The 14546-nt window shown below is 40.1% G+C and overlaps 1 protein-coding gene across 1 annotated transcript in view; it reads left to right on the top strand.

Moving 5' to 3' along the window:
- The first annotated feature begins 208 nt into the window (after nt 1-208).
- Nucleotides 209-14546, top strand: part of CTDP1 (CTD phosphatase subunit 1) — a 78765-nt gene continuing 64427 nt past the window's right edge. The window contains exons 1-5 of the mRNA XM_015854801.1: nt 209-659; nt 9043-9126; nt 10774-10867; nt 11343-11471; nt 11992-12142. Of these exons, the coding sequence (XP_015710287.1) occupies nt 343-659; nt 9043-9126; nt 10774-10867; nt 11343-11471; nt 11992-12142 (775 nt within the window). The 5' untranslated portion in view covers nt 209-342. The remainder of the gene's footprint in view (nt 660-9042; nt 9127-10773; nt 10868-11342; nt 11472-11991; nt 12143-14546) is intronic.

Consider the following 14546-nt stretch of genomic DNA (forward strand, 5'->3'; position numbering starts at 1 on the left):
ACTACAACCCCCAGCACGCCTCGCTCACGCAGCCCGCCCTCCATTGACGGCTCGTGGCGGGATGGCGGCGGCGCAGAGAGGCAGCCAGAGCAGGAGAGGGCGCTCGCTACCCCGGAACTGTGTTTGAAGCCGGGAAAGGGCGGTGCGCGGGGCTCTTCCCCTGTTCTCGCTCCTGTGGCGCGGCTGTGCCTTTAAGCTCGGCCGGGCGCGCGGCGTACCGCGCCTGCGCAGCGGGGTCGGCACCGGCGGTGTCTGTTGTGGCGCCCCGTGCCCCACAGCGGCAGGCCGCGGCCCACTGCCAGCCCGGTGGCGGGTGTCACCATAGCGACCTGCCCCGGCGGGATGGAGGGGCCGGCCGAGAAGGGCGGCGGGAGCGGCTCGGAGGGCCCCGCGGTGCTGATCGCCGAGATCCGGGCGCCGGGCCCGCGGCCGCTGCGGTTGCTGGAGTGGAAGGTGTCGGTGGGGGCGGCGGTGCAGATCGGGTCCGTGCTGGCGCTCTGCGCCCCGCTGCCGCCGGCGCCGCGCCCCGCCGCAGCCTCGCCGGGCTCTGCCGCGAGCCCCCGGCCCCAGCGCTCCGGCACCGAGCGCAAGCTGAAGGCGGAACGGCCCGGCGTAGTGCGGGAGCTGTGCGTGCGGCCCGGACAGGTCATCGCGCCCGGGTGAGTGCGGCACCAAGGAACGGGGGCGGCCCTGTGGCGGGGGGTGCCGGCGGGGAGCGGGCGGCGTGCCGCGCTTCGCTGCTCGCAGGTGTTTATCGGGAGCTTCGCTTCCCCATCACGACGGGCGATGCGCCGCGTAAAGCAGCAGCTTCTTCCGCTTGGTGCTTGTCTCGCTGCTAGGAGGACGAGGCTGTTCACGTGAAGCCCTGTGCTGAAACACCTGTGGGAAGCTGTCGCTCTGGGGGAGGCTGTGGGAGCTTAGGGTACGCGAAATTGTTTCCAACCCAGTGTTCCAGAACGGAGTCCTTCTGTGCTGACTTCGTGCACGAGATAAGAACGTCTTTGCTCCAGGGTTCCACGAAAGCAGTTTTTACCAGCAAACCTACCCAGAAATATCACGGTTTAGTTTGGCATCTCGCTCTTTAGTCAGCATAAAACTCTAGAACCAGCGGGGTTGTTTATTGCTTGTTTGGAGAGATTTTACTGACAAACATCCCTGCAGCGAAGTGTTGGAATTGTTGGACACAGTGCAGATACCATCAGAAGCCTAAATGCTGTCAACTTTATATGTGTCTCAGTGTGTAAATCTTCACAAGTATCAACCAAATTCTGTAATTCAAACTTAAGAAGGGCAAGGGGTTTATTGAGAGAGGTTTTCTAGTTTAACAACAGCTCTGTCTATAATATTTTATATTAGTCAACTTTTAATTTCTTAAATGTCTAACAGCTAGATAGGGCCTCTCAGATTTCTAGGTTAAACTGGGCTAATAGCTTGCTACCCTGCACTTAAAGCAGTTTTTTTTTTTTCCCTTGGCAGGAAACCATTGAAACCCTCTACTTCCTCTGTTTTATGACACCAAGTTCTTTTCTTTTATTGCAGTTCTCTTGGTTGTTGGGTGGGTGCAGCCAGGCCTAAAGGCCTAAACTTTCTTGCTTGAAAAATCACCAGCACATATGCAACGTGTGTGTAAAGAGATGCTCTCAGAGATTCAGGAGAAAACAATGTTATTATCAGTCAGCACTATGAGATAATGCGAAGGAGATAAAGTTGTATTTTTCTTGCTGCAGAAAGCATTATTCTTTCTGAGATAAGGTGGTGTCTTTCCGCTCGTGCCACATCAGCATTCAGCTGTTACATCTGGTGCAAGATGAGTGATCTCTTAATATGTGATTTAGTGCCATAAATGCTGGGTCAGAATAAAAATGTGTGTAAATATAACCAACATTTTAAAATAGTGTATGTGAGGTGAAAATCATCTTGATAGCACTGAGGGGACAGAGAGATGAAGTTTTGTGTTGTATCTTACATTAGCTGAGCACTTTGAGGGGAGAAAATGAAACCCAATGTAAGTTAAGAATAAACTAAAACATGGCTCTGTTATGGCAGCATTACACGTTTAGCTTTGTGGGGTAAAATCTTTGGGACTTAAATGCACCAGTTCTTAGGCAGTGCTTGTGTTGATTCATTTAATCTTAATTCACTATAATTAGAAAGTGCTTGCTTTGAAACAGAAAATGAACACTGTTTTTTATTACTATTGTCCCTAGCTTCCAAAAACAATTGTCTTAAACTGACAGGAGCAGGTTGTTAGTACTGACCTTTGCTGAACTGTTCTGGAGTTCTGAATTTTCAGCTTGGTTTCTTATACACTGTAATGGTGTTTGCTGGGTAAACATAGAAGACAAATTGAATTGGGGAGGTAGAAAAAGTATGACGTGAAGAGAGTAGAGCTGGTGATTTGGAGACATAACTGCGTTTGTTCAGTAACTTACAAGGCATCTTAATAAGAGTTTTATCTCTTGCCCGTGGCTTCACATTTTGTGGAATGGAAGTAAAAACATTTCACCATCTGTCAGCAATATTTAAATGCACATAAAAGTTGTTCACTATTGAAATATAGTAATTGTTAAGGTAGGTAATGTAGTAATATAGCTGAAACTTTTCTGTTGTCTCCAGCTTCCTAGATGCCATTTGCGGCTTTAAGAAAAGTGGTCTTGGTCAGTTTAACCCCTAATTCTTTGTAAACTGAAGATATGTGCAAATGTTTGCCAGTCCTTTAAGCACTGTAGGCATTCTGACTCAAATATATTTACTTCAGTTAGAAAGTGAGAATAAAAATTGCTTAAATCTTTTTGAGGATGAACAATGTGACTTGCTGTAAGTTCCCACACTGTTATTTTGGCCAACTTTATTATAATAATGTTTTCTTAGAGCACAGGTTTCTCTCAAGATACGTTTCTAATGCTTGTTCATGGTTGTTTGTATTTTTGTTTTGATCACGTATGAGCTCAGATAAAAATGAAAGTAAGCGTGCAGCACTCATTTTTCTTATAGCTTGATTTTCTGCTTCTTGACATAGGCAGTGGCTTTAGCAGTCATCCCCTCATTCAGTATGGCCTTCCCTGAAGGCCTTGGTGTGTATCGCACTGGCAGAAGCTGCTGAAATGACTCACCTGGATGCTACGGGGGAAGCCATATCTATTCCTTGCTCCAGCCTGCCTTATTGGTGTGCAGAGGGCTGCAGGGAGGGGGTGGCTGGAGTGAAGATTATAGCCTGGGGCAGGCAGGAGGTGGATGTTGCTTATGCTGGCATACGTGGGCAATGAGATGCTGAGCCAGGGCTTGAGGGACTGAGCATGACCTGCTAGGACTGCAAATAGCAGGAATGACAGCAAGCAGGTAATGGAAGGTCTTTGATGTTAACAAAGCAAAATTTTCATGGGTGGCAGGAGCAGCAAATGTCATAAGCTGCTGCACTGCTCTGTGTATAATTAATACTAGTTACTCATCAGAGTTAATCGTTTGGAAGCTGTGACTGGTATGTCAGGATGCTAGACTGGATCAATATTTTGTTTTATGTGAATATTTACATTAAGTGTTTCTAGGGTGAAACAGTTGCCTCCTTTTAGGCTCTAATAATGAGATGAACTGCTGAAATTCTCTTGTGTAGTTCACGCTTGCAGAATCTTCCAAAAGATTTATTACCTGTACATTGAGATTAAATATCTTTCTGCCTTAAATAGCTGGAGTAGCAAGAACTTGAATTCTTTTACAGAACATAAAATATATGAGAGCTATAATCAAAGTCTTAATGTGTTGGATTCCAGTCAAAGCTTATTTTCTAAGAGATGGGAATATGTTCTTTAAAGCTGTACGTTATTGTGTTGCTCCGTGGTTGTTCTTTATTTACTGTATCACCCTTTGTTTTTCTAATGTCACAAAACCTCAGGGCTTCATTTAGCACCCAACTTGAGGTGGACATTTGAGGTGGGCCTCAGTACCATTCATCTTGGAATCTTCAGGAGGAATAAAATACTGATCAACTGCAGCTTTTGAAGTAATGACTCTTGTAATAAAATACAGATAGAACGACGTGCTGTTTCACTTAAACACAGATGTTTTCACAGTATCCTGTCAAATATTGAAGGAGCTTCTTAAAATCTGCAGAAGTTGCCAAATGCTGAGGGCTGTTGAATAATACTTAGTAATCTCTATTTACTGTATCTCTTGCCTACTTCCTTTTAATATTTGGATGCATTCTGTTTTTATATTAAGTTATGGAATGCATCTTTTCAGCCTGTTTCCTGTTTATGCTTGTATTTTTTCTTTGGTGTTCTGAGTGCTCATGCTAAAAAAAGCTGCTTTTAATGTATCTGTTGGATATTTGAATTTGATGCTGGAAAGGGTTCAAGCTCCATGTGATTTTCATTCCTTTATTGCTCTGGCACCTAACAAGCACCTGTTGTAAGTAGCTGAATGTAAGGGTTGAGTACACTGTGAGAAGGTTAACTTCTCTTTCCTTTATGTGAACATCTATTTTCGCAAAACTGCTAGGATCTTCATTATCTGGAGGAATGAATCTACCTGCTCAGCAGAGTTTGGTTGGAATCAGACATGTTCAGAAGTAACTAATAGGGAGGTGAGACAGTATAGTGTGGCTGTAGAAGCCTCGTGTGTGTCATTCTGCTCAGGGAGGCCTCCTTAGATCTGGGTTTCATAATTGCTTCCAACTTACAGGAGAGATGGCTGGAAGGAATGTGCCTCCAGCTTTCACATGTCTGGGTGTTAGAAGCCATGTAGCTAAAGCTGGCCTGATCTCCTGCTTTACTTTTCATCCTTCCCACCCAGTCTTCTGCTAAATAACCCAGTCTGATCAATGCCTTCGTTTGGTTGCTTCAATAGGAAGGCAGTGTGGGGAAAGGCAGCACGTAATTACGCTTTTAGCAGTAGCTGGCATTAGGTGAGATCAAATTGGTTGTAATTGTTATAGGGATTAAATTATGAAGTGAAATCGAGAAATAACATTATTGAGGTTACGTATTTCCCATGCTGCATTCTGTGTAATTGTCTTTAGTAATGAATTGCTTTTATCCTTACAGATTTTCTCCCAAGGTTGTGTGTTTCCCGTTGTCAGAGTTCTTGCTATAAGTTGGGTATCTTACTTAAGCTCAAGGACTTTATCAGTACATGTGGAATCCAATGGGCCAGCAGTGACATAGCTCATTGAACTGCTTATGCATTTTATTGTAGATACGTTCCATGACAACAGGAAGAGACTTTTACTTTAGTCATCTGATGGTACTGAAAAAACAGATTTAGGGTGTCTGGGCTCATGTTGGTTGATTTGTACAGGATGTCATTCATCAGAATTGTCAAAATCCAGAAGGAGTTTTTACTCTTTGTACATAACAGTGTAAAACTTTGCAGTGTGCTGTGTAGGTTACTTCTAGTGGATAAAGGGAACGCAGCTTAAATGTGATCTCTGAATGGAGAAAGCGGTCAGAAGTTGGAAGATAATGTAACATTCTTCGTTAGGAAATGCGGGGTTGGAAGGATCATAAGAAATCTGGTATGTTGGTTGATATGTGGGGAAGTTGTGTGTCTTTACCTACAGAAGTGGAGAGCTTGAGAAGGGATGTGCCTCAAAAGAGTATAAAGGGGTCGGTGATGGGCAAGCCCAGGACTGTTACTGCTTGGCTTTGCAGCTGCTCACCTATGACTTAATGTTGGTGGGTAACATGTGAAAGTCATTATGTGGTTCAAGAAAACCCTACATCAGTTATTCAAGGACTGTCTGCTTCTTGGCAGATATTTTTGGGAGTTTTTCTTTAAAAAAACCTCATGGTTAAATATCTAAGGAATTAATCCTTCATGGTCATCCTTCACCTTCAAGGTGATTAAGGCTTTGAAATATTCATGCTATGAAACTAGAGTCCTCTTATAACAGAAGCTATGGTTATTTGTTACAGTAAATTGGCTTTAGGACCCTTTGAGTTGGTTCTAAATGCTGCAGCCACATACCACAAAGTGGTTCTCTGGTGTTTAAAAATGTCAGTTTCTCAAAATTTGTGAAATTAACCTGTAGAAGCAGGCTTTAAGTTAAGTTTGCTTGTTTGCCATTCTTGTCCTATAACAGCTATAATACTGCACACAAACTGTGGTGTAGATTGGCTGGATGATTCAATAATGCTGGCTATTAATAATCATGAATCTAGCGTAATTTCATTTTTACCTATTGACAATTACTTGATGATAATCTCTTGAGCATGCTGCAGAACTGGTAGGGGCAGAGGCTGTTGTTTAGTTGTTTGTAGGAATCTTACTTTGCTGTGGCAGTGCAACTTGACATCTGATGTTCATTGTTAAGTCATCAAATTGAGGTCAGCAGCTTTAAGTGACAACTGACAACTCAGGGGTTTGTGACTGTTGTGGTATTTCTTTATCCCAGACTGATCTGAGGAAATGCGCTACTTTTTTGGCTTTTCATTTGTGTAAGTGACATGCAGGCAGGTGTGAGGCAGTTACTTTATGGCATGTAAGCTGTCAGTTTTTCCATTTGTACATCTGACAAATTCCACTGTAAGTACTATGATAATGCTTGGTTCCTTTAAAAAGACTATTAAGACAAGTAAAAAAACTACTAAAAAGACTGTTAAGATGACTGTGGCTTGGTTTCCCTGTCATGAAGGTGTTCAGCTAGTGCTGAACAAATAAGGAAGATAAATACGAGTGGAAGTGACCTGTCTGCTGTGGGGAGGCTGCTCAGTAGGGTGAGTTGTTGACGCTGCCTCCATCCTCTCTGGGCATTAGCCATTTTTTGTTAAACACTTGCAACATTGTCATCTTTTCCCATCAGCGACCTTGCTGCCTTTGTTTTTCGTCGCTGGAAATGTGCGATTGTGCTGGAAAGACTGATTAAAGACAAAATTTAAAAAGCCTTTAGGAGGGTGCTTTTTATTTGTAGCGGCCTTGCTTTAGTGCACTGTTGCAACTGAAAAGTGGCAAATTGCATCACAGGTGAAAAAACCTTAAATGCTGATTTTCACATTGAAATTAACCTACCCAGAGCTAAAGCTGTGGTTACATTCGTTAGGGACTTTGTATGGTTTTGAGTTAACGTTAATGACCAGGCCTTAGGAATAGCAATGGCATTGACCTCCTCTGTTAATGAAAGCAAAATGCTCATATTGGATTTCATGAAAGCTTTCCTTCCACCGAGCTTTTTCAATCAGCAGCATGGGTAAACAGGTACTTTTAAAGGGCCTATTTTAGAAACAGACAAGGTGTACAAGTTAGGTAGTGCTGTGAAAGCCTTGATGGGCACAGAGCTATCACGTGCATCCTGATGCCATTAGCAAATGTTCATCTCTGACCATGATTGTTGCAATAAAAGTAAAGTTTTGTTGCAATTGAGCATTTAGTGCCTCTGTTTCTGATGTACAAACACACCTGGAAAGAATGGGAATAAGAGTTTCCTTATTTCACAGAATCACCTCAGTTGCATTATATATATGTATTTAAAATATATATGTGTTCTCTGAGAAAAAGCAAGGTGCTGTTAATGCTGCCAGCAATAGAATGGCAGCATATTCATTCTTTAAATTTAGAGGGGATTAATTTCTCCTGCAGAAGTGGAATAGGGAGCAGCTGTGTTCTTACAGCAGGTTTCAGTCATGATCTGGGAAAGAAAAGAAGCGGAAACCCAAACCCCTCTTTGGTGTATGCAGCCATTTAAGATAGATATGCAGGCTTCTGTTCCAGAGTTCTACCTCTGAAGATCAACCTGGATCTTGGCTCTTATATTTTGAGAATCCATCAGCTAAATAGTAAAAGGAGTGTTTCCAGATCTGAAATTCACAAAAGCCATTTTACCTGATTTCTACAGTATGCTTTTAGCAAATATACTTTTTAGTAAACATTTACAATATACGCTAAAACGTAGGTGGGTTAAGTATTTAAAGGTGCTTAAACCTTAGTAGAGTTCAGGTCTTCTTTCTGCAGCATTATGTAATATATGTTGTTAGTTTGTGTTTGTTTTCCTCTGGAAGGAGTCTGCTTAAGATCCTGGCAGCTGTGCTTGGAAGCTTGCTCAGCTCAGTTGTATGGTGCTACTAAGATCTCTGGTGCTCCAGAGTTCTTTCTCTGTCCTTTGGCTTAGATTGCTCTCAGGTACCTTTTAACTTTAGCGAGCATCAGAAAATTAGCTGTTCTGGTCATGTTTAAGTGTGCAAGGACAGAACTGGTATTTACTGGTGTTGGTGAGTATGTGACAAGTTAGGGAGGTGATGCTTAGGAAAACTGTCAATGAATAATTTAGAAGTCTCTACTCTGAGATTGTAAGTTTAACATGAACAGGAACTTTTGCATGTCCTAATTTAAATCACACCTTAGCTCAGGATTATACCAGTTGCATGTCTGGAGGATGATGTTGGGTCAGATGCGAAGTACAGAATGCCTGAAGATTCTACTGATTCTAAGCTGGCATAAAGTGGCTTTTTTTCCGAGCTATTGAAAACAATTAAATGGGGGACTCGGTTACAATTATAGTCTAGTCAGCCACTGTAAACTTTTCATGCACATTTTTGAGTCTTCAATTGATTTTGGAGGGTTTTCTTGGACTGTTTCAGTGTCTGTGTAATTCAGGTTCATGCTCTGAACATGAGCAGTTCTAGCTTAGTGTGAGCCTGACTAAGGCAGATGAAAAAGGAACTTCAGAGATGAACTAAGGTAAAGGAGAACAAAGCAAGAATGTTTGTAAAAGTGAGAAGGGAAGAAGAGTCAAATGATGAAGTAGTGTGTACTTGGGGAGATGAGAGAACTAAGTAAATAATCAAATGCCTATAGAGAAGGATCACTCTTCTTTTACGTTCTTGTGAATACCAATTGACTGCTTGTGTTCTTTGAAATATATACTTTACTTGTAAAGTGGAGGTCTGAAATGGTTGCAGTGGAAGAGAAGATGCAATTTCCAAGCAGATGATGGGCCCCCATGCGGAGGGATCTGATCTGCCCTTTTGTAAAAAGGACATGGTTCTGGCTTTCAGTAATCTAAGTACCTGAAATCAACATGCAATAAGTTGGATGCCTGTATCTCTTTTCCAGGGGTGTCTTGGTGAGGCTGGAAGGATGTAGCCATCCAGTGGTTATGAAAGGTTTGTGTGCAGAATGTGGCCAGGACTTGACTCAGTAAGTATTACAGCTCCTTTTCTTTCAAGCTTATCCTTGCTTGTGATTAGGTATTCAAACTCTTCCTTCTGTCATTTATTTTGCTTCAGTGTTCTGATCCTTGGTAGTTGTGAATCATACTTGTAAGTATACCTGTGAAGTTGTAGAAATAACTAGTAGGGAGAGAGGACAGCATTCATACTGCCTAGCATAAACAGGTCAACTTAATTTTCAAATTTTAGCATAAAGCACTCTTTTAAAAAGAAAAGAAAGTCTGTTTTGAGTTTCTAGTGACATTCTTGCTTTGAGTGGCCTGAGTATGTTAATTCACAGTCACATTATTAGTGGTGTAATTATACTTAAAAGTGTATTTCTTATGTGATAAATTGGTATTTATAGGCAGAAATTGGTGTTTTGTGGATAAAAGCAGTATTTAGAGAAATCGGTGAGGTCTGTGCCATTGTTGCAGGCTGCTATAATTTACTTTCACTATTTACACGGCGCACTTGTTTTGTTATCCTGAAGCGTGCTTTCAAAGACATGACTTATTTATATGTTGCTGTGGTCACAGATGTATTGTTTGGAACTATATTTACTTGTAACTGTTATAGAGATTCATAACTTGGAATATGAGTGAATAAGATGCCTGTTTCTTTGTCACTGCTTAAAGGCCCCAGCAGAGATGAAGGATAATCTTTTTCTCAGGAACTTGTTTGTAAATTATTTGGCGCTGTGTTCTCATGAAATAAAAACTGGATGAAGTTTAACTTTGGCTGTAGATACAAAACTTTGTGCTTGATTGGAAAGAGGTACATAAAAGAATCAAAAGGTGCTTATGTCACACCACACTAAACTTATATGATAATATTTTTAATGTTGATGAGTCAGAAATAAAGTCTTTAAAAATGGTTGTTCACAACAAATTTGTGTTTACTGGAAGCAAGTAATGCTGAAACACTGTGGGGTTGGTTGATCTGTTTTAGGGAACTTTGTACTTGTACATGCTTGTGTGTAAATGTACTTATTACACATACACAAATCCTCCTACATACATGATTTTGAGTGTATGTGTATGATATGTGCATATATAAATATAGGCACCAACTCAGGATTGCGGTTCTGTAATACCCCATTCGGTGCCAAAGAGAAATGTATGTATGTTGGGGTGTTGGTATTTTGAATTTATTTGTTTATTTTGGCTACTTCTTTTGAAGCAGCAATCAGATATATTTTGTTCTGCTACACAGAGTAAGTTTGCCTATGATTTGCATTATTATATCATAGTCCGGCTTGGAAGAATAGGTAATTGTGTGCTGAGGGTTTATGAAAAAAGGAAAATGTTTTAGCTGTGAATGGTTTGGTAGCTAACAATTTATAACTCGTCACATTGATCAATGTGTAGGTGCTTTCTTCACCTTGGGGTCTTCATATGTGGCTGTATGGAAGCATAACTAATTAACGTGAATTCTGCAAGGTTTACTTGGCGAGCCTCTTCGATATATTTACACATTTTGTTCAGTAACTTGAATTAATGATAACTTAAAATTATGGATGAGGCAGAAACATCACTTAATCATACAGTGTTTTGGTATTGCAGGTTGTGCTGTTCAAATGTTAATTCACTTAAATTTTGCTCTGTTTTGATGCCTCTTTTCTCTTTGTGGTTAGAATACGAAGCAAGAATGGAAAACAGAATGTACCATTATCCACGGCAACTGTGTCTATGGTTCATAGTGTCCCAGAACTGAAAGTGAGCTCTGAGGTAAGTACGGTTGTGCTTTCTGTATTCATAACCTTCATTGTAGATTGACAGTTGAAAAGCTTAATAAAAGGAGTTTCTTCAACATTGTATATACTTATATCAAGTGTTTGGCTCACGTATGATGGGATACTTGGTGCTGAGCATCAGTAGCCCAGAATTTTTGTGTTTATGCTTATGCAGATCAATTATATCAAGTTTTATAGCATTTTTTTTAGGCCTGTGATAAATGTTGGTTTGAGTTCATCAATTATAAGTTGTCCCTGTCATATGGATCAGGATAGGGATATATATTTTTTTTTCTATGGGAAAAGTTGCTGACGTGGCTGCCATCTGTACAACATTACTTTTATGAAGTGTTAGTGCCTTTACAATTAGTTTATAGCAGCGTTTCTTCTCAGGTTCATAATATACAGAGGCCAATAACCCTAGCTCATTTATTGTAAATTAAGCTTATTCTATGAATGCTTTGTTACAGCAAGCTGAACAGCTAGGAAGAGAAGATCAACAACGACTACACAGAAATCGGAAACTAGTGCTTATGGTAGATTTGGATCAGACATTGATCCATACTACGGAACAGCACTGCCAACAGATGTCTAATAAGGTATGTATTTGGTGTTAACTTTCAAACTGAAGTGATGACAGAGATATTTCTAAGAATATTTAAATGGTGGATGTTCTAAAACAAGAAAATAACAGCAATAATAATAAAAATACTGTTTAAATATTTATTATTTATTTTTTAAAATACTGTGCTAACTGAAGAATAACAAAAAATGTGAGGAACGTATTCTGTAAAATACTCCCTTTTCTCCCATCTCTGTTTACATTGTTAGCTTTCTTTCTTTCATTTGTGTTTCTTTTCATTTTTACATTGCAGTTACTTTAAGCAAACAATATTCAGGTTGTTGTTTTTAATGTGAGCATTTCTTCCTCTTCATCTCCCAGACTGAATATGGGATTAGGAGATGGTTTTTTTTCCTCCAAATAATCTTTGTGGCAAAAACTTGTTCTAGTCTACTCATACTGAGTTAAAATATTGGAAGTGATGGAAGAGTGTACTTTTTGAATGCTGGTATTTTTGTTTGGCAGTTTGATAACATAAAACATGCTTTTTCTTTTAGGGCATATTTCATTTCCAGTTAGGTCGAGGTGAGCCTATGCTGCATACTCGTTTGCGTCCTCACTGTAAGGAATTCCTGGAAAAGATAGCCAAGCTGTATGAGTTGCATGTTTTTACATTTGGCAGCAGACTTTATGCACATACAATTGCAGGTGAGTAGTATATTAGGTTTAGCAATGGCCCAGTGATCTGACTTGATACTCACATGATTTATTTCCTTTCGGTGATTGTTTTCAACTATTTGTTCTCTAGTTTTGCACAAAATAATTCCTGTATGCTCCTGTAAGCAGAATTCTCATCTTAGCATTTAGGTGCTGCATGCGTAATTTTAGCATCAGTCCCTTTTTTCCTCATATCTGATGTGTGGGTTTTTTCGCTTCCCTGAGAAGTTAAAGGATCAGATTATGCCATGGCAGCTATTGTATTCTGGTTTAATTAAGAAATCATGCAGTGGGGCTCTAAGAGTGATCTGCAACATCACTTAAAGATCTAAAGCAGCAGTTACATGAAAACCTACAGTGTGGATCTCCTTTGGGGAGAAGAAATTTACTATTTCTCTTAACCCAAGGAAGATTGTCTGCTATATGTGAATTAAAAGTAATTCTGTTTGTGTTGTGGAACTGATAAGTACTTTCTAGTGAGAAAAGCACAGGTCTAACAGTATTTAAATTTATTATTCTCAAAAACTTTTAAATATTTTCTCCTTGTAACTGTAAAATCAGCATTTAAATTCTAAAGCTTTTAGCAATAATAATCTGTGGTGTGGGTCATAGTCTGAAATGTTATTTTTCCAACATACATCAAAGCTAACTTGTTATGGAATCATGTGGGTTGAGGTAATGAATGTGAGGGGTGTGATCATGTGTTTAAACTACTTTTTTTCATTGGGGGGGAAAAAAAGAAAGCTTTCATTTCATCCCTGAACGTTCCATGACAGAATGGCATTATTACCTCAGATTTCCCTTTATTAATTGCCTGTAAGACGCTGATTGCACGGAAGTAGGGTGGCTTCAGGCACTCACATACTCTTCCAGCTCACCCACTGATTCAGGCTGTGACCCTGGAATTCCACTACGTGTATCAATGAGAAATAACCATTTCTGATCAAGAAAGGAGCATTTCAAAGTAGAGCAAACTATTGTAGTTATCTTAGTTCTCCGAAGGAATTGTATAAACTGAGAGCTGCGTGCATGTTTAACACGCCATAGAAAATACTTAAAATGACAAGATATCTTTGTTGCTGGAAAGTGATGGCTATTTGTCATCTCCTCAAAATAAATATCAGGGGAGAAGTGTCCAAATTACTACATTATTCAATATTGACTCAACTGTTTGAAGTTCTTCCTAAGGCTTTGTCAGTCTCTCTATTGGTGTATGTGTTGTACTGCTATTGTGCAGTGATTTTTGGTGTTTTTTTTCCACCCTTCTTGTATACTGAATGTATACTTCTTGTATACTGAATACTTATATACTGCATCTGGATACCTGTCATAAGGAAAGTGGGTGGCCTGTCTTGAGATGGATTTTGTGCCAAAATTTTTCCATGGCCTAAGGTCCAAGCATGAATACCAAATAAAGTCAGAAATTGTATAGCAAATACCCTTCTGAGCAAGGGAAAAGTAGGAGCTGCATGTACTTAATAATAGTGATTATTCTTATCTGACTGTGGTCCTGTTTTTGCTTATTTTCATCTCTGAGCTAAAATTTGGATTACCCTGCAGTCCCCTCGCTGTCACAGACTGATGCTTACTGTGTAGCAAACATCTCTGTAGTTGTCATACTTGAGCTGTTCCATCTGCTCCATAGAGAAGGTAGCAGCAAAATGAGCAAATTAATGTATTGCTGCTTTCAGACATTTTCAGACTTCTGTATGTAACCTGAGCCTGTCTAATCTCATCAGAAGCATTCAAAACAGGAGAGGATTTTTGCAATGATGATGGTAGTTTTTGTTGAAACATGTTGGTATGGAGAGACACAGAAGAATGTTGATATGACCTCGAGCCCACATGCTCATCGCCTAAATAACCAAGGTGCTATAGGAAAGTATGTATGCTAATACATATACAGTCCGCCTGGGGGCAGTATTGGCTAAGTCATTTCTCACAGGAAACAGTAGACATTTGGTTTGTGTTTTTTTTACCATTATTCCCATGCTACATAAGGACTTCTCATAAAATTCCAGGAATCTTCTTATAAGATTCCTCTATGCTTTCTGAGCTTCTCCATATACACCCTACATATATATATATATATTTTTAATTATTATTTATTTATTTATTTATTTTTGTATGAAGCCTGTGAACTTTGAGCTGCTGCGTCCACATTCTGGAGTACTTTTCCTTCAGTTGGAAAGTAGATGACATATGGTCAGGCCATTTCTGCTGCCCTGACTGTCACCTGCTAGGTGGACGTAGCTGATATTTGTAAATATGGTTTATATCTGCTCAACTAACCCATTCTTATTTTGTCACACTTGCGAAGGAGTTACTTGTATGTTTATGAAGTTGTTTTGGATATTCTAATCTAAAAGATTTTATAGTATTTTCCTTCATTATT

This window comes from Coturnix japonica, chromosome 2 (genome assembly GCF_001577835.2).
Source record: "Coturnix japonica isolate 7356 chromosome 2, Coturnix japonica 2.1, whole genome shotgun sequence".
Taxonomy (NCBI): Eukaryota; Metazoa; Chordata; class Aves; order Galliformes; family Phasianidae; genus Coturnix; species Coturnix japonica.